This window comes from Octopus sinensis, linkage group LG5, assembly GCF_006345805.1.
Source record: "Octopus sinensis linkage group LG5, ASM634580v1, whole genome shotgun sequence".
NCBI lineage: Eukaryota > Metazoa > Mollusca > Cephalopoda > Octopoda > Octopodidae > Octopus > Octopus sinensis.
In genome coordinates, this window is record NC_043001.1 from 49,054,450 (window position 1) to 49,074,449 (window position 20,000).

At 37.2% G+C, this 20,000-nt stretch overlaps 1 protein-coding gene and 1 long non-coding RNA gene across 4 annotated transcripts in view; one reads left to right on the top strand and one right to left on the bottom strand.

Moving 5' to 3' along the window:
- LOC118763664 (opioid growth factor receptor-like protein 1) overlaps positions 1-20,000 on the top strand; it is a 41,013-nt gene that overhangs the window by 12,709 nt on the left and 8,304 nt on the right. The window contains exons 4-6 of one of the 3 annotated variants that reach the window (XM_036503415.1): positions 678-747; positions 2,466-2,608; positions 6,117-6,323. In XM_036503415.1, coding sequence (XP_036359308.1) covers positions 678-747; positions 2,466-2,608; positions 6,117-6,323 — 420 coding nt within the window. Of the gene's footprint in view, positions 1-677; positions 748-2,465; positions 2,609-6,116; positions 6,670-20,000 lie in introns of those variants that run through there. The other 2 variants (XM_036503416.1, XM_036503414.1) reach the window with 2 other exon arrangements.
- On the bottom strand, positions 13,454-19,977 carry LOC118763666. Its single transcript, XR_004999433.1, has 3 exons — positions 19,341-19,977; positions 17,236-17,281; positions 13,454-13,737 (listed from the first exon to the last, which is right to left on the bottom strand). It is a non-coding gene; the product is annotated as an uncharacterized LOC118763666 (long non-coding RNA).

The following is a 20,000-nucleotide window of genomic DNA, read 5'->3' on the forward strand; positions in this document are numbered from 1 at the left end:
GCCAACCACTGTATATGGTTAACTTTGTATAAATAATGACTGAATAAAACTTAACTAAGCAAGTGATTAAATAGATACACTGTATAGATGACGTGGCAAAGATAACATGTAGATGTTTGCAGTAGATTTTATCAAAGTATTCATGCAGCTAACACGACAAACGGGCACTATGCAGATGCTAACGTAATAGACGCAAACTTTATGTTCACTGAATACATACAACACGTCCATGTCCTTCTATGCTGGAAACAAGCTTTAACAAAGGGATAATGAATAGGTGAACTTGGTGCAGTCTCTGGGGTTTTTCATAGGAAGCTGTGAGGATTGAAAAGCAGGTGGAAAAATTACCATGTTTAATGAAGTCAAGATGGCTTTATACTTTTTAAACTTATCAAGCATCATAGCCAAGAAAGAAAAAAAACCTTATATGGATGAAAAATCTTACGTCATCTCATTAATAAAGTTGAATACTGAGGTCAATGTAACCGACTTGTCTCCTCCCCCGGAATTTACTGCGTGGTCGGGGTTTGTACGAGTGCTGGATTTGGACCGTTTGAAAACCACTGACATAGTCCACAAAATTTTACACCAGGAAAACGTTGAGGATCCCCACCCCACTTCTTTTTTACTCCCTCGCCAATCAATTATGTTTCAACCATATTTTGTTTGCACTCAAGGTTGTTTCCTCTCCCGAGAAGCAGCAAGACGAATATTTATGCTCAGCCATTAACAGAAAAAGAGAGAGGCGTAAGTCTGAGTTTTAATAATTTATGTTTGCATTTAAGGTGGCGAGCTGACAGATTGGTTCAAGTTTTGGAACAACATACCTTGCCATATTTTTTTCTGGCTCTCTACATTCTAAGTTCTGGCCCTGCCAATGTCAGTATTGTCTTTCATTCCTCTAGAGTCAATGGAATAAAGTACTAGTCAAGTACTGGGGTCAATGTAATCGACTAACCCGTGCTTGTGTTACAAATGATAACACAGTGTAACATGATTTTGGTCCTTGGGTAGCAACTGTTATTTCCTATTTATTTACCTCTAGAAAGCATGAAAAATGGCTAATATTTCCTTCAGATTTTACTTTTGTTACATGTATTCAAACCTCAAAAAATTCCAATCAAAACATGGCTATGATGCTCCCTCACTGCTCCTAGTCATAACCAGGGATGCACATATTGCCAGCCACAAAGGGACATGCTCAAGTAGTTAATGTCAAGCAACTGACAAGCAAATCTGTGGCATTGAGCAGAATATTTGCTATAACGATATTTCTGTTTCAGCATTCAGCGCTGAATCTGTCTGAAATGTAATGGAAAATAGATCAGTTTCAAAACACTGATGTCCAGGTCACAAAAGCAAAGTTTGAAAAGAATAATAGTAATTTCCTTTGATATCTAGATAGAAGCAAATAGGAAATAATATTTAAAATTTAAATAAGTATTTAAATAGATATTTAAATAAATATTAAAAAATTTTGTTACATAGTGTTATTAACGGGTTGTGCGTGAATAAGTGGAATCGTTAGAACATTGAATAAAATACATTGCTGTATTGCCGTATTCTGCCGATATCAAACTTTGACTTTCATACTCTTAGGGTCGTAGAATAAAGTACTAAGTTTGAATTAGCAAACTAGCCCCTGCTCCCGAAATTTCCGGTTTCCGGTCTTGTGACTGTTTGATTATTTCATTTTCTGTTCACATCTGCCATAAACAAGCAGCACAATAATCTTTCCGACTGTAGGCAAAAGGTTTGAAATTGTGGGGGAATGAGGAGGGGGCTAGTTGATTACATCGACCCCCCCAACGTTCAACCGGTATTTATTCATTTTATCGATCACGAAAAGATGAAATGCAAAGTCGACCTCGGCGGAATTTGAACTTGTTACCGCACCGAACAAAATGCTAAGCAGCATTTGTTCCGGCGCCTTACGTTGTCAGTTGAAATTACGCCGAAGTCGACTTTACTTTTCCGGGGGTCGATAAAATTTGTACCAGTTGGGTACTGACTGGTTCGATGTATTCGACTTTTTCCATCCCTCAAAATTGCTGACCTAGTGCCAAAATTAGAAAGACCACGGTGGGATTTGAACTTAGAATGCAAAGAGCCGGAACAAATATTGGTTTCGGATTTTAGCACAAGGCCAGCAATTTTGAGGGGTGGGTGGGTAAGTCGATATTATATCGACGCTAGTGTTTGATTGGTACTTATTTTATCGACCCCAAAAGGATGAAAGGCAAAGTCGACCTCGGCGGAATTTGAATCCAGGACATAAAGACAAACGAAATATTGCGAAGCATTTTGCCCAGCATGCTAACGATTTTGCCAGCTTGTCGCCTTGACCGGAACAAATATTGCGAGGATTTTTTTTTTGTCCGGCGCACAAACGATTCTGCAAACCAGCATCCTTAATATACTGACGCTATATTGTCCTAAACAGTGAATTGCTTCCATTGTTTCAGATCATCAGCACTGAACCTATTCTCAGAAGAAGAGTTTTGCGGGCTTTTAAAATGATGTTGACATTCTATGGCATACAAATGGTTGGTCCGCATGCTTTTGGTCATCATCCTAACTTCCGTGAAAGATTCGATAATCTTCAAAGGTAATGAACAAATTTAATTTCGAATATAGTAACCTTCCATTAACTTCGCCCCTTATTTCCGACTCGAGTTTGTGTCATGCTGTCCGGTTATAGAGGAGTTAGAAAATACTGGTATTTCTGGTGAAAATAAATTGGTATTACAGAAACAACACGTACACTCACACGCACATACACATACATGCATACATGTCTACTTGCACACATGCATACATGCATACATACATGCATACATGCATACATGCATACATACATGCATACATAAATACATACACACTTTCATATATCTCTCTCTCACTCTTTCTCTCTCTCTCTCTCTCTTTCTATATATATATATATATATGTGTGTGTGTGTGTGTGTGTGTGTGTGTGTGTGTGTGTGTGTGCGTGTGTGTGTGCATATGTATTTAATAATGGTTGTATCAGGTGTACGCAACTGAAGCAATGTTTAATCAAAATAGTCATCTGGCTATCATACTCAATGTATACAAATAATCGATAGGCCAGTTACTGCGGTATTTGTCTCGGAATAACATCTCTTCTGGATTTGTTGTGTTTAAAACAATAAATATTAGAGAGAAATGCAGACGTTCGTCCCAGCAGTAGCCAGCGAGGGCGCTAGATACATTTCGGCCTTTTGGGGCCTTTTAATTTAATCCCTCATCAATTGCATATACTAGATTATTAAATCCGGGAGGCTATTCGCAACATCAGTGAATGATTTATTCACCTATTTCTATATCAGAGACGACGAATTCTCGTTCAAGCATGTGGCTGGCTGTGAGCACACGCCTTTGAAAAAAGCCCCAAAAGGCCGAAATGTATCTGGCGCTTTCCCAGGCCAATGCTGGAATAAATTTTCGTCTCTCACTGATATTTATTGTGGTTTTTAACACAGCAAGTCCATAAGAGATGTTATTTCAGGACAAATACTACAGTAACTGGCCTATCTCTAAAATGATCTTTGGAAAATTAAATCACCACTACTTGTTGAACAAGACTTTTGGAAAACTTGGCGTCCCAATTCAAAAATAAACGTTTTATATACACATTTATTATGCTGTGATATATTCCGACACATCTTAATTTCCATAGTCACAACCTTCGGTAGTTAAACTCTCCAACATTCTTCAGGTGCCTGTCCTATTCGGTAGCAGAGTTAAATTCTTCTCATTCAGTTGTCCATGTTAGAGATATTCTCGGATACTATCCTGTGCAGCAACACTTTATCAACTTTTTCATGTACTATCCCACTGTTTAGTAGGACAATTAATTAGAAGAAATTAAGAGCTTTAAACCTAATCTACAACCAAAAACATTTAGGTTTAAACTTCGTAATACATATATATAGTCTAATTGTGAGTGTAGCGTTAAGTATTTGGTGGTGTCGTTTCTTCGTTTGGGCGTAAATTCAATCTCTGGACGAGCAAGTGGCATCAAGTAAGAGGGTCACTCATACTATTCTGGTTGAATCATAAATTACTTAACTGTTGAATGTTCTATTTATGAAAATACTACTGACACAACAAGCAACTTCTTTTAACATGTAATATTCCAACCCACTTTCATTTAAATCCTTTTACGATTTTCCTATTTACTACTCTGGTCAAGTGTGACAAAAAAACAAACAAAAAACAAATAAAAAAGCAAAAACAAAGCAAAGCAAAACAAAGCAAAAACACGCCATTCTGTCAGTCACTCTGTATTTGTCTCTTGCCAGTCTCCGACTTATTCGCCATCTTTTAAGTGCGACAGTAAACAAAACGTGACCACTTGATATGAGAGCTAACTCACTATTGTTCTCTTCCATGCAACTTAATTTACTATATTTTCGAATTTGACCTTTTGATCAACCCCAATATCTGCGAAATTTGCTTTTTTTTTTGCCAGCATTGCACTTCTTTCACAGTGCTTACGGCACCTTCTGTGATTTTCACTATCCTCAAAGAATCATCTCTCTTGGACACCGAACGAGCTCTTCTTAATAGGGCTTAAACTTTATCTAAGCGTCTCCAAGAGATGCTTAGAGAATTCGACGTATGCGCTAATATTGAGAGTTTCCTCTGTCAGCCCGAGCATAAAGCTTTCTTTCATTACAGAACTTTAGTCCTCCGATCAAGAACGATTTCACCAACCCCAAAATGCACAACTTCAACTGGATACCAAGTTTGAGCCTACACCACTCGATCGATTTATCTGTGAATAAAAACAGTTTCGATTTGGCCGTCTTCAACTTCAGAAGGCGACTAAGAAGATCAAACCTTCTCAATTGGAACGTGACGCCCTCCGGAAACTCTGCAAAGGGCTGCTCCATCGTAATCAGGCGACCCGATCTCTAATCAAGGAGAACCCTACCAGCTCCACAAAACTTTGTTCTACAGCATACTAAACGATTTCACCAGCCATTACCAGAAACACGTGTCCGCCACAGTGCATGGACTTATCTTTCCATCACGTTTCCGTACTCTGCCACCAGCCTAACTGTAACTATATCCTGGACCTCCACCATCTACTTCATACCCCAAATTCACAAACCAGACAATTCCAATTCCTTGTCATCTCTGCCCGTAACTGCCCAACTGAAAATCACGCTGCGTACCTTCATAAAACATTATCATTTCTTCATCGCCATCTTATCTTCACACAATTGACTATATATCATCTGCAGAAGACAAATACCTAAATTATAGTAAATTACTTGGAACAAACTCTATTTTAAGGAGATAATTGAAGAAAATACATTCCACTTCGTTTCTCGTTATTCCTTTTTTATGATTTAGTAAATAATGAATTCTCCTTCTCTTTAACTCGAGCAAATCGACCCCAGGACTTATTCTTTGTAAGCCTAGTACTTATTCTATCGGTCTCTTTTGCCGAACCGCTAAGTTACGGGGACGTAAACACACCAGCATCGGTTGTCAAGCGATGTTGGGGGGACAAACACAGACACACACTCACACACATACGACAGGCTTCTTTCAGTTTCTGTCTACCAAATCCACTCACAAGGCTTTGGTCGGCCCGAGGCTATAGTAGAAGACGCTTGCCCAAGGTGTCATGCAGTGGGACTGAACCAGGAACCATGTGGTTGGTAAGCAAGCTACTTACCACACAGCCACTCCTACGCCTACAATTATATAATATATAAGTAATATATAGTTCATATACTGACAATGAAAACTTATACATTTCTACTTTGTATTCGGCCGTCAGTGTTTTCACGAAATACAAAGACAGTAAAAATATCGTTAGAACTAATTGCCTTCTGCGTGTATGTAAAAGGGACGGGTAAAAAGAATAGAAACTCATACCAATTTGATTTATAGATTAAAGAAAATATTCACAGCATCAACTAACTTGTCTTCGTGAATCGTTCCTGAAAGACCTCATGATATCTTTAAATATCCAGTAAAAGTGTTTTATCTTTCTTGTTCGTATTTCGTACTACCGATATACGATAGTTCCTCAATATTGTACAAAATTTCACAATGTTGTTTATTTTCATTTCCAGATACCCAAACAACTTTAAACGGATTACGAGAATGATAGAATCTCTCAGATATCTGGATTTCAAAATACAAGCAGTGTTCTTCGTCAAATTTCTCGCAGATATGGTTCGATTTCAATTACTACCAAAGGCCGAAGAATCAATAAACGATTATTGGATTCCGCGACTGAGCAGACGTGAGCAATATCAGTTGCAGAATTTACTTGATAACAGCGACAGTATGAAACAGACCTTTGTTTTTAGCTGAGTAACGCTTCATCAATATACAGAAATACATAATTCTAGAACATATGTGAAAGAGAGGTCGGTTATGGTTCATAGTAAAAGAAAGGCACTTAAATAACGAGGATGTATCTTATAATTTAATGACGATCATACTAAACGAACATTCGTACATGTCTTCAAGATCTGCGTATGGTCAAAAGACTTATGCTCATCAGATGTTTGGAACTTAAGTTGAACAAGATAAAGATGGCTGCTGAGGAAGTATTGCGCACAAAGCTTTTCGGTAAAGCAAATAAAAGATTTTTGTCAAAAAAGGAAAGCAGAATTGTAATTAAGTGTTTATAGCGTTGGTACTGTAACTCATGGTTGATGATCGAAGAGTTATTTCACTGGCAAGAGGAAAGGCCATGCTGAAGATTAAGAGCAGAAAAGCAGAAGATGAACAGGAAAACAGACATATGAGTAAAGCGGGTTGGGATGGGGGAGAGAGAATAAGCGAGAGAGAGAGAGAGAGAGGGAGAGGGGGAGAGAGAAGACTAGAAAGGCGGAGAGAAAATGGGGAGGGAGGACAAGCAAGAACGCGGGGTGGAAGATAGATAAAAATAGAAATAAAAATAAACGATTCTGGGAGTTTCGAAAGTAGGATATAAGGATTGAAAAATTTGGTAGTTGGCTGGTCAAAACAAACAGGAAATTTGCTACTGGACTTTCAAAATATATTTGGTGACCATGGGAAACAGCGATTGTACTTTTAACATAGACTACTCTCTGTCTCTCTGTCTCTCTGTCTCTCACTGTCTCTCTCTGTATATTTATATAAGTAGGTAGGTAGGTGTACAAATGAAAAAAGAGAACTCAATACATGTTATGAAATTTAAAAGTATTTATTAACACGCTCACTCTGTTCAAGAACAGTGTAAGGTGATATGAAAATGGCTTCTGACCGAGAATTATCGGCCTCTATTATTCAGTGCAAGTCACGTGGATTGATTCGCAATATGACGGCACCAAATAATTCTGTTTGTGATTCCGCGTTGTGGGGAAACAGTCTTCCGATGCCAGCTTATCTGCAGCTTGTAGTATTTGACATTTTAGCAACGGTTCATGGAAGCGCGCCAATCTACTTGTTCAGATTACTGAATATATATATATATATATATACCAATTAAGGACTGAACACGAAAAGGTGGACAGTCAACATGCTAGATATAGACGTCAAATCGCCATTCTCCACAAGGATTATGTTCTCAAATAAAAATAAAATTCAGCACGACCTAAAGCAATGGATGAGACAAAAGAAAAATACTAAGTGGAATAATTACCTACGTACTGCAGTTTCAGCTATTAATATCACAAGGATATCTGTAGCTTCATCAGCGTCGTTTGTTATGAGCATAATATGCTGTACTAGATGAAAAACGGTACCGGAGTCCCGCATGCAAAAAGTACAACCTATTACGTTCGGATGTATCTTTCGAATGCCTCTACTTTTGGCGCGCTGATAATCGAAAAACTAGCCTGCAGCCAATAATTAGCAGCAGTCAATTTATCGGTTTGAGAACATATATTTCATATTTAAAAATTAAGGGTAGAAATTGATATTAGTCAATTAAAACCAGTGGTCTAGCACATTAAAAAGAATCCGAAGATTAAAATATTTTATATACCAATTAAGGACTGAACACGAAAAGGTGGACAGTCAACATGCTAGATATAGACATCAAATCGCCATTCTCCACAAGGATTATGTTCTCAAATAAAAATAAAATTCAGCACGACCTAAAGCAATGGATGAGACAAAAGAAAAATACTAAGTGGAATAATTACCTACGTACTGTAGTTTCAGCTATTAATATCACAAGGATATCTGTAGCTTCATCAGCGTAGTTTGTTATGAGCATAATATGCTGTACTAGATGAAAAAACGGTACCGGAGTCCCGCATGCAAAAAGTACAACCTATTACGTTCGGATGTATCTTTCGAATGCCTCTACTTTTGGCGCGCTGATAATCGAAAAACTAGCCTGCAGCCAATAATTAGCAGCAGTCAATTTATCGGTTTGAGAACATATATTTCATATTTAAAAATTAAGGGTAGAAATTGATATTAGTCAATTAAAACCAGTGGTCTAGCACATTAAAAAGAATCCGAAGATTAAAATATTTTATATACCAATTAAGGACTGAACACGAAAAGGTGGACAGTCAACATGCTAGATATAGACGTCAAATCGCCATTCTCCACAAGGATTATGTTCTCAAATAAAAATAAAATTCAGCACGACCTAAAGCAATGGATGAGACAAAAGAAAAATACTAAGTGGAATAATTACCTACGTACTGCAGTTTCAGCTATTATATCACAAGGATATCTGTAGCTTCATCAGCGTAGTTTGTTATGAGCATAATATGCTGTACTAGATGAAAAACGGTACCGGAGTCCCGCATGCAAAAAGTACAACCTATTACGTTCGGATGTATCTTTCGAATGCCTCTACTTTTGGCGCGCTGATAATCGAAAAACTAGCCTGCAGCCAATAATTAGCAGCAGTCAATTTATCGGTTTGAGAACATATATTTCATATTTAAAAATTAAGGGTAGAAATTGATATTAGTCAATTAAAACCAGTGGTCTAGCACATTAAAAAGAATCCGAAGATTAAAATATATCTAGCTATATCTAGCATGTTGACTGTCCACCTTTTCGTGTTCAGTCCTTAATTGGTATATAAAATATTTTAATCTTCGGATTCTTTTTAATGTGCTAGACCACTGGTTTTAATTGACTAATATCAATTTCTACCCTTAATTTTTAAATATGAAATATATGTTCTCAAACCGATAAATTGACTGCTGCTAATTATTGGCTGCAGGCTAGTTTTTCGATTATCAGCGCGCCAAAAGTAGATGTTGACTGTCCACCTTTTCGTGTTCAGTCCTTAATTGGTATATAAAATATTTTAATCTTCGGATTCTTTTTAATGTGCTAGACCACTGGTTTTAATTGACTAATATCAATTTCTACCCTTAATTTTTAAATATGAAATATATGTTCTCAAACCGATAAATTGACTGCTGCTAATTATTGGCTGCAGGCTAGTTTTTCGATTATCAGCGCGCCAAAAGTAGATGTTGACTGTCCACCTTTTCGTGTTCAGTCCTTAATTGGTATATAAAATATTTTAATCTTCGGATTCTTTTTAATGTGCTAGACCACTGGTTTTAATTGACTAATATCAATTTCTACCCTTAATTTTTAAATATATATATATATATATATATATATATATGGTCGATGTTACTATCGTCACGGAACTTTCTACTAACATATCCATGCATAGTCTTCTGCTCACATAGGCTCATCCTTTCATCTGATATGTTGCGGTAGAGTCGTGCGACTTCTTTGGGCATGTATTCTAGGTTATCAGACAAAGAGTGTTGCTTAAGGAGCTGCCGTCGAAGTCTTATGATGTTTTCAGCCTCATGTATGTATGTATGTATGTATGTATGTATGTATGTATGTATGCATGCATGCATGCATGCATGCATGCATGCATGTATGTATGTATGTATGTATGTATGTATGTATGTATGCATGTATGTATGCATGTATGTATGTCGGGCATGTGGAAGAAAGCGTAATTCGGCAGGAGGTTCATGAAGCCCAGTTACAACTAGAGCCGGCTATTACCAGTAAAGGTTTTAGTTGCCAATTTTGTACAAGACATTGTAGAACTTTAGCTGGGCTAAAAAGTCACATTCGATCACAGCACCAGTAACAGTTAAGCTTCGTGCAATGGCCATACTCGATAACGAGGGGGCAGCCATAATAATAATGTATGTATGTAAACTTATGCTGACACTAACAGGAAAAATAGAACTCAAAATATGAGTATATTTATATTTTTATTAATATTTAGCAGAAGTAAAAGTGATTCAAGGTCCGAGGGTTTCGTGCGTTGATAAGTGCCAACGCACTAAACTCTCGAACCTTGAGTCACTCTGTTGCCTCTGCTAAATATTAATAAAAATGTGTGTGTGTGTATGTTTGTCTTTGTGTGTCTTAGCCTCCCATTGCTTGAAAAACGGTATTGATTTATTTACTTTCTTGTGACGTAGCGGTTCGGTAAAATAAGTACTGGGATCGATTTGTGGGCTTAACTCTACAAGAAAATAGTCCGATAGGGTTTCAGTTCAATGAGCGAGATATATATATATATATATATATATATTATATATATATATATATATATATATATATATATATATATATTATATATATATATATATATATAATATATATATAATATATATATATATATATATATATATATACTTGTCTCGCTCATTGGGTGTGTGGTAAGTAGCTTGCTTACGAACCACATAGTTCCGGGTTCAGTCCCACTGCGTAGCACCTTGGGCAAGTGTCTTTTACTATAGCCTCGGGTCTACCAAAGCCTTGTGAGTGGATTTGGGATTTGGTAGACGGAAACTGAAAAAAATCCCGTCGTATATATGTATATATATAATCCTAAAACAGATTCAAATGCAATAGATCGATACTAGGGTCATAATTATGGGTGGACACTAAAGAGGGAACGGTTTTGTTATCCAGCTCTGTTTACGAGTGACCCCTCAGTTTATGGTCAAAGGGTATCTTTTTTCTCATAAATAACAGTGACAAATGACACCGCAAATAATTGTTGTTGACAAAGATTCGGAGAAATTGTATTCAACTCACTGATTGGTTGAAATTGCCGAAATGCAAGAAATTAAACAATTAATAGCTTTCAAACTACAGAATTTTCTCAAGAAAGCCAAGAGAAAAAGATGTTTTATAAACACATTCTACCAGTATACGAAGTTTAAAAGTGTTTAGTTACAAAGAAATTATTTTAAAAATCTGCCGGTCAAAGCAAAAAGATCCCAATAATCAATAATAAAAAATAGCAAACTTATCATCTTCATTCTCTTATACAGAAGAGGTTGAACGAGCAAAGAACGTGGTTACTAAATGAGTTTTAAAAGAAATAATTAAGAAGCAGTAATTTTTATGGGACCCCGCTCCAAAACACTCATAAGAGAAAAACAACAAAAGATGCATGTAGAGAATCAACTTAGGTGTGTGTTAATATACTAAATCCTAATGATGTTAAATAAAGAGCAAGTGCAGTGGATCCGTTTGGCGAGTATTCTTTTGAAACTTATTCTAAGACGCATAGCGTGTTTCGTAAGAGATGACATTAGACATGCTAAACCATCTCCTGAAATATGTCAACAAAGATACTTATTGTCTCATCTGGTGTTTTGAGTGTTTATACATGAATACGGATTAGAAGCCATCAAATTCTAGATTGAAAAATTCTCTAACAACTATATGAGCAGTTAGAAAAAATAATCATAATTGAAGGAATAAAATTCATTCAACAAAATAAATAATTCAGTTTCAGTAACAACATTTTCAAATATCCGGGACCTCGATGGGAACAAATCTTTCCCCAACGTAAGATAATTTAGTTTAGTCACCACATATTTACATGGTCAAGTATACAGACAATACAGATTAAGGTACAACAGTAAGTTCCATAAGTACATATAATGGTCAACTGGAAACGACGCTTGGATGACTTTTTTTATCATGTGCATACACAGTCTCAATAACTTCATAATTCTAATTAATAAAACAATTTTATTCAATTTAAGAAAAAACAATTACCTTTTTGTATATTTCATTAAAAGAGACACGGAAATTGAAACCGACATCTGCTTCAAACCACCACATCCAAAGCAATATTTATGTTCTTTTTACTTTACACAAAAATATACCGTTTCATTGGCAAACATAATCTGTGTAATTGTTTGTATTTTATAGCTTATGAATTAGAAAATATTACTCGAAAGATTGCATCCAGTAACATAAATTAATAACGGTAGAATAAAAGACAACACAAGAAATACCAAAGAATATGCCATCATTCATCAAAACATACAATTATTAATGAAAGGCCGAGAAGGAATAGGGCACACGAAACACAAAAAATTAAAGGAAATTTCAATCAAAATTCTTAAATTACAAATAAGCACCAAGTTACCCTCTGAAAATTAGTCAATATGTGTTGGTGGCCTAGTTGAAGAACCTATATTAGTATATTAAAGGTGTAATGTGGCTAGCTGGCAGAACCGTTAGCACGCCGGGAAAAATGTGTAGCGGCAATTCGTCGACCTTGCCTATCATTCTTCTGGGGTTGATAAAATAAGTACCAGTTGATGTATACGACTCTCCCTCTCCCCCGAAATTGTTGGTTTAGTACCAAAATTTGAAACCAATATATTGAAGGTGTAACTTTGATTATGAATTTAAATATCTGTATGGATACTTCACATAATCGCTTCACCTGTGCATTAGAAATTTAATTTATATTCTTAGATGTGACCGATGTCATGACAATTACACGGGATAAACGGGATTGACTTTAATGGAAAGTTGCTGTTCATTAAAAAATACGAAATTCCAGAAAAGTACCCGGCAAATATTCATTAGTAAACATTTGGACTAATGTGTAGCTAATAAATTCACAAAATATCAAGGTTTTGTTTTTCGTTAAATTGATGTACTACTGAACAGGTATGGTGAATAAAAAGTGTTTTTATGATGAAATACAAGCTGAGTCTAAATAGAATATGATTATTATTTGGTTAGGACAACGTGAGAAAATGGGAATATATAGGATTGAAAGATTTCACTACATCTTCAAATTTATATTTATTTTTATATATTTACTACTTACGCTATCATAGCAAAGAATGATCATGCGCCTAAAAAAACCTATCAAAAGAATAGATTCACTAAAAGCTTGTGTATGACGGTTTAAGTGTTGCAAGTTTCCTCTCTGTTCTTTATGTAACCTCATTTACTTTGTAAAATACATGCGTATCACAAAGTTGTGAAACCGGCAGGGTAAATAAAATAGATTAAAAGACTTCAAGTGCATTTTCAACTTCAATAAATGTGTGTGTGCGTGTGTGTGTGTGTAGTTGTACACACATATAATACATCCCAACTCCAAAAAGAGACATGATAACATCGTGTTCTTCAAAAACACAAAAACTAAAACTTTTAGGTTATATTTTTATTATTTTTTTACAACATTCAATATGTAATAGTTAAATGTTGGATGTAATTTACATGATTGTGTTGATTCCTTTTTGAAGCGGCTACATTCATTTCGCTTTCCATTGTATGTTCAATGTTGGTATTCAGTACTGCTCCAAAGATATTTGGGTATATGCTACAAGCTTGTATAAATTCCAGCTGTATGAGAAACCGTGTTCTTTTCTTGTATAGTAAATTGAAGTTTGAGAGAAACCATCGTTGTCATTTGTAGTTTGCGGTTTTAGTCTTGATGTTTACACAAGAAGAAAGGAGAGATGAACGTTTAGTATAGCAGTGAGATATATCGTCAATTTAAATAGAGATACATAAAGTAAAAATTGGAAATTTTTGTACATGTACCGATGTCCTCACTACAATATCAACATCAGCGGTAAGAACAGCATCATCAACAACCACAGCACCAACTGTAGCAGAACTAAAAGCGGTAACACAAAAAATAGAAGCAACAACACTAAAAGAAAAATACACTCAACATCCAACGCCACAATCCTGGACAAAAATATTGTTAATACCAACACAATCCAAAGAACCCTCACCCATACCAGATAGACTACAAACAGATATATATTCAATTGCGCATACACACTTTTTCCTCTGCCACAGATTTCTCTAAAAAGACTTACAAACAGATATATATTCGATTGCGCATACGCACTTTTTTCCTCTGCCACAGATTTCTCTAACAACAAAAACTCCTTGCAAGGAAATCAATTTGAATAGATACTTGTGAAGTGGAAGAGAAAAATGAAAGGAAAATGAAAAACATTGTACCGAACTAAAAACGATCATCTTAAATGAGGAGATACAGAAACTGACAAACAATCACACATTCCTGCTCCTAATACCAACATAGTCACACAAACAACTCCAACAATAGAAAATTCATCGACATTACAAACAGCACAGCAAACGAAAGCGCAACCCATCCGCATAAACTATTTGAACAGTACATCCTAACCGAACAAACATTAAGCATCATCAACTATAGACACAAACAACGAGGACCTAATGAACATATACATCAATACGCAAATATTACTCACAATGAGTACATTACATAAAAAAAAAGCAACTGATATAAGAATTAGAAAAACAACGTAAGAAACTTGGAACAAACTGAAAACAAAATATCTAAAGGGAATGGGAGATTCCCGATGGATATGAAAACACTTTAAAGAAATGCTTGCGGTAACAACTACAAATAATTTTTCTTCTTGTTGAACATAGCCGTACTCAGAAGAAGCAGCATGAATGCAGGTGGCCTGGGGACGCTTGGAAGAAGGGTCCCCGGCTCAACGACTCCAGGATAATAATATAAAGATGTGGTGATTATAACCATGATAAGAATTTCCGAGGCACGAGAATTCATGCCTATCTTCGGCAGTTACGAGTTGTACGCATCTCCAAGCCTGCCAGGAATGAATGGCGGAATAACTATGTTGCTTTGGAAAGGGCTTAATCCTGGGGAAAGGGCCAGCTTCCTGGACTCAGAAGTTAAGTTCGGGGGTGTTGGAGTGACCTTTAGCAGAGGCTATGCTTTCAGAGTAGTTGCTGTTTATATCTTGGTAGGGGTAGGAGTGAGGGCAGATTTTTTCCAGCCGCCTGGGGGCCTTCCTAGATATATCGCGGTTTCGTGCTAGCAGGCGAACAGAACAGCGTTTTGGATGCACACAGGGATCGTGTGGGGCCAGCCAATAAACGAGTAGCTGGGGTGGTGTGGTGGATATAATCGTCTAGTCTCCTTCTAACAAATTTCAGAGCTCCTGTTATATTTATTGTACTTTGTGTGCTAATGATTCGTGATACTTCTTTTTCACTCTCGTGTCCCTATGTTGTTTATTTCATAGCGAGAACCCGGCTGAGATTTGAACCATAGTTCTCAAATTTTCCCAGTCTATAATCACGGCTTAATATATTTCCATAAAAGGAAAAGTGTTGCCATAAATCATATTCGTCTACTCGAATAGGATTTGACAAATTAGTACTACTTAGCTTATGGCTAAAGCCGCAATTTCATAGAAAGCATACAAGTTTTCTCTGCTGAAAGGATTCTAGAACCTTCTGGGTCAACGGTTATTTAAAAGCGAGTTTATTCAAGTTACTATAGGATTTACTCGAGTTGGTCATTTTCTCATCAGAAAAGTAATCTGAGGGAGCTAGGCCTGGACTATATGCTGGGTGTGGACATCAATTCGATTTCCCCAATTTCGTGCAGTTCATCCTGGGTGGTTCCAGCGGTATGAGGTCTTGCGTTGTCTTGCTGCAGAAGAGCTCACTTTCTGTTAAACAATGCCGGGTATTTTTGCCTCACAGTGGTATACAACCTTGAAATCCCGAGCTCGTCTGATACTATCCGAGTTCTACTCGCCAGGCTTGCCTCTGTGGTTTGAAGCACGGCCTCAGAATCCACGGTTTTAGGCCTACCTGACCTTGTCTGATCATCGATGTTCTTGCAACCCGAGCGAAAGTTCTCGAACCATCTGCGATCAACTGCGCCTTCACCCTTTGTGCAACAAACGTTTTTGGTTGCTTCCGTGGTATTATGGCAAAGTTCGAATTAGTGAAGCTTAAGTTCCTGTTTTTGACTATGTTGCTTTCAAATGACATACAGAATGAAGCAATGCACATTGTGTCAGCACATTATCTACTACAATACTACCAACCTCAGCGGGTATCTTCCGCGGCTTTAACTGCTTCGGTTCTGTGATATACACGCTGCAAACCTGCATGTATGCAAATATCTATCTATATCTCAAAAAACCGCTAAACCTTTTAAACTTTCTAAAATTTTGAAACTTTTGAACCTTTGAAGTTTAAAAATTCGCCCCCCAAAAAAACTTTCTATGTTTTCTCAAACTAGGATTTCCAAAGACCTCCTCACTGTTCAGTGTCCATATAATATATTTATATCAATACCTCAGTTTCTTGTCAACTTTTCATCTTAATTTCATTTTCTAATTTTTAAAGTTTTTTTTAAATAATTTTCTCTTTTCGTTTTTAATTCTTCATTTTTCAATTTTTCAATTTGTCAGTTCTCTACGGTTTTCTCTTCATTGCTCAGTTCTACAATCTTCCACTCTTAGTCTTTGGTTTCCCCATCGATAAACCCCTAACCCTGTAAGTATCACTCCTCCTTCTCCCTGTTCATTCTTTCCCCCTAGCCCAGCTTTACTTCTCTTAGCATAGCACCCCCTCTCAACAGCCTACTACGGCGTCACCCTGTTATATCTCTCTGCATCAGAATATAAAGATTAATAGATTAATATGTCCACTCCACAGACAAATATACGAGTCCCTATTCATCTAACTTACAGATTTGTAGACGACTTACACGTTCTCAAGTATTACGGAGAGGAACTGTAACTGTTTTCTGTGGCAGTGCGCACTTCAAATTCATTGAAGACTCTCCACAGATACATACTGTACATCTCTTTACCATTCTTTACCACTATGGAATTGTATGATCTAGAAAACTCAACAAAACTATCCCAGCCCCATCGGATGAGATCTATACGAGAATGCTGCTAGAGAACATGATTGACCTATCCTAGGACATAACGTTATGTGAAATTATGCATTATATACAATATATAATCATACTGTGTGCATCTAATTTGTAGTTATATACAGTATTGACAGCATGTAACTATAAATTCCTTATCAAACTTCAGTTATGTTACTACAATGTAAAAACAAAAACAAAACAAAGCATAAATTACTCACCAGGTCAAAAAGGAAATCTGAACAGTTGCGGCGGCTGTGGATAAAGCTGAAATAATATATATCAAACACATTACCATCGTTATCTTTCCATGCCTCCTACTCCCCTATTCCTCCTCCTCCTCCCTATTCCTCCTCCTCCGCCCTTATTCCTCCTCCTCCTTCCCCTATTCCTCCTCCTCCTTCCCCTCTCCTTTCTATTCTTCCTCCTCCTCCCCTCCTTCCTCCACTTCCCCCTCTTCCTCCTCCTTCCCCTCTCCCTCCTCCTTCCCCTCTCCCTCCTATTCCTCCTCCTCCTCTTCTTCCTCCTATTCTTCCTCCTCTTCTTCCTCCTCTTCTTCCTCCTCTCTTCCCCTCTTCCTCCTCCTCCTCTCTTCCTCCTCCTCCTCCTCCTCCTCTCCCTCCTTTTCTTCCTCTCCTTCCTCCCCTTCCTCCTCCTCCTCCTCTATTCCTCCTCCTCCTCCCTTATTCCTCCTCCTCCCCTATTCCTCCTCCTCCTTCCCCTCTCCCTCCTATTCTTCCTCCTCCTCCCCCTCTCCCTCCTATTCCCCCTCCTCCTCTTCTTCCTCCTCTTCTTCCCCTCTTCCTCATCACCCCTCCCCCTCACCCCCTCCTCCTCTATTCCTCCTCCTCCTCTCCTTCCTCCACTTCCCCCTCTTCCTCCTCCTTCCCCTCTCCCTCTATTCCTCTTCCTCCTCTCCTTCCTCCTCTTCCCCCTCCTCCCCTCCTCCTCCTCCTCTTCCCCCTCCTCCCCTCCTCCTCCTCCTCTCCCTCCTTTTCTTCCTCCACTTCCTCCCTTTCTTCCTCCAATGGAAGCTCGCCATTGAAGGTTATCGGAGATTGTGAAGCCTAGCATTAGTCATAATTTTAGTTGTAAGTTGTTCGAGAATAAATAAAGTGTAGACGGTAGTTATGCTTTTCTTCATAACTGTGTTCTATGTCTTTCCATGATGTTGAAGAAGATAAACTCTTCGTTTATGGCATTGGTGCACGTTCAATGGCGAATTGGCAATAGAGCGTCGGATAGAAGGCGTTTAAATCTCATATAAGTCGACTTCGCTTTTGTAAAGATATGGTGTGGTTTGACATGAAACTCCCACTATATCGCTTGCTAAAACGACATGGTAAAGTAGTTTATAGGTGGAAAAATTTAAACAGATTATCATGTGAGACATAATGAAAGATTTTGCTAATATTAAGAGTAATATCTAAGGTGGTGAGCTGGGATAATCGTTACTGCGTCGGGCAAAATGCTTAGCAGCATTTCATCCGTCTCTACGTTCTGAGTTCAAATTCCCGCCGAGGTCGACTTTACCTTTTATTCTTTCAGGGTCGATAAAATAAGTACCAGTTGAACACTGAGGTCGATGTAATCGACTTACCCCTTCCCTCGAAATTGCTGGCCTTGTGCCAAAATTTGAAGTCAATATTAAGATCAATACTCTCTGTATTGTGATATAGAAATGGCGGTACTTTGCTTATATGGCTTTAAAGAAAATCCATTGATGGCTATTAAGAAGTGAAAAAGGACGACTGTGATAAATGAGATGGCTATTTATAACTGTCTCCACCATTCAAGTGTCGGAAGTTAGGCAGTCGGTGTGCTTCATTCGAGAGACTCCGCTGGTAGTCGGCAGTGACTTCGAGATGAAGAACAACTGTCACATATTTTCATAAATGAGTGTATGATTACAGAGAAAGAGAGAATGGTTGAAAAGCTTCTTTAGAAGATGGGCTGGTTAGATATGGAGGACGCTGTTTGGGGGAGGAGCCGGTCAGATTTTTACACCGAAGTTTTTGTACTTAACTTGTATGAGCGTAAGATGGTGGGGTGCGTCGGTTTGAGACAGAGAGATTCGGGAGATTTGTGTTGTGTTCTGTGCAACATAGGACTGAAAGTAAATGTGTGCGTCAACAGAAGTAACGCCTACAGAGCCATAATTAGTTGAAGAGTGAGATTTATGAATCCATGGATGATATTAGCTGAAGGTTAGATATATTTAAGAAGGGAGAATTCAGATTAAAATTACAGAAAAATAAAAGTATTTTCATATAAATAGGCAAATAAAAAAACAACAAAACAAAAACGACGCAGTTTCAATACTCACATCACAAAAATATATTAAAAATGTAAAGCAGCAGGCTATTGTCATGACCATTAATAATTCGTAAAACATTTTGATATTTTCCCTCTTTGGTTGTTCTTTATCTTCTTCTATACCAGTATATCAGGAGATATGCCTGTGGATGGTACTCAATCAAGTTGAAAGCTTGTGGTTTAGAATATAAATTAGACTTCCGGTAGAATATTTTAAATATATTGTTCGACTTTTTGTGATAAGCCCAGGATTATTTTCAGAAAGGCACTAAAAATGATATATTTATTCCTATTAAGTTGGCCGAAATTTTAGCTGAAATTCTAAACACGGTTTCTTAAATCACAGACAATTGAGAAATTGTCAGCATGGAAGTAACATTAGACGAAAATGATTATAATGAACCCTCTATTTTTTTATATGTCCTGGAGTGTTTCATAACGAAAAGATTATACAATGGATAAAACTGTAGGGCTAAAACAAATCTAGGCTTTCAACTAGCATTTCTAAATAAATTACTTTTGTCTATTCACCAAACAGTGTGACTTAGACAAGTTTAAGTGAAGGAATGGATTTCAAACAATCATTTCATTCGTTTGAGCATTCCGTTACCGTTGAAATACAGCGTTGTTGCCATGGTGACACATGTTTTGCGATTTGAAAAAAAAAAAA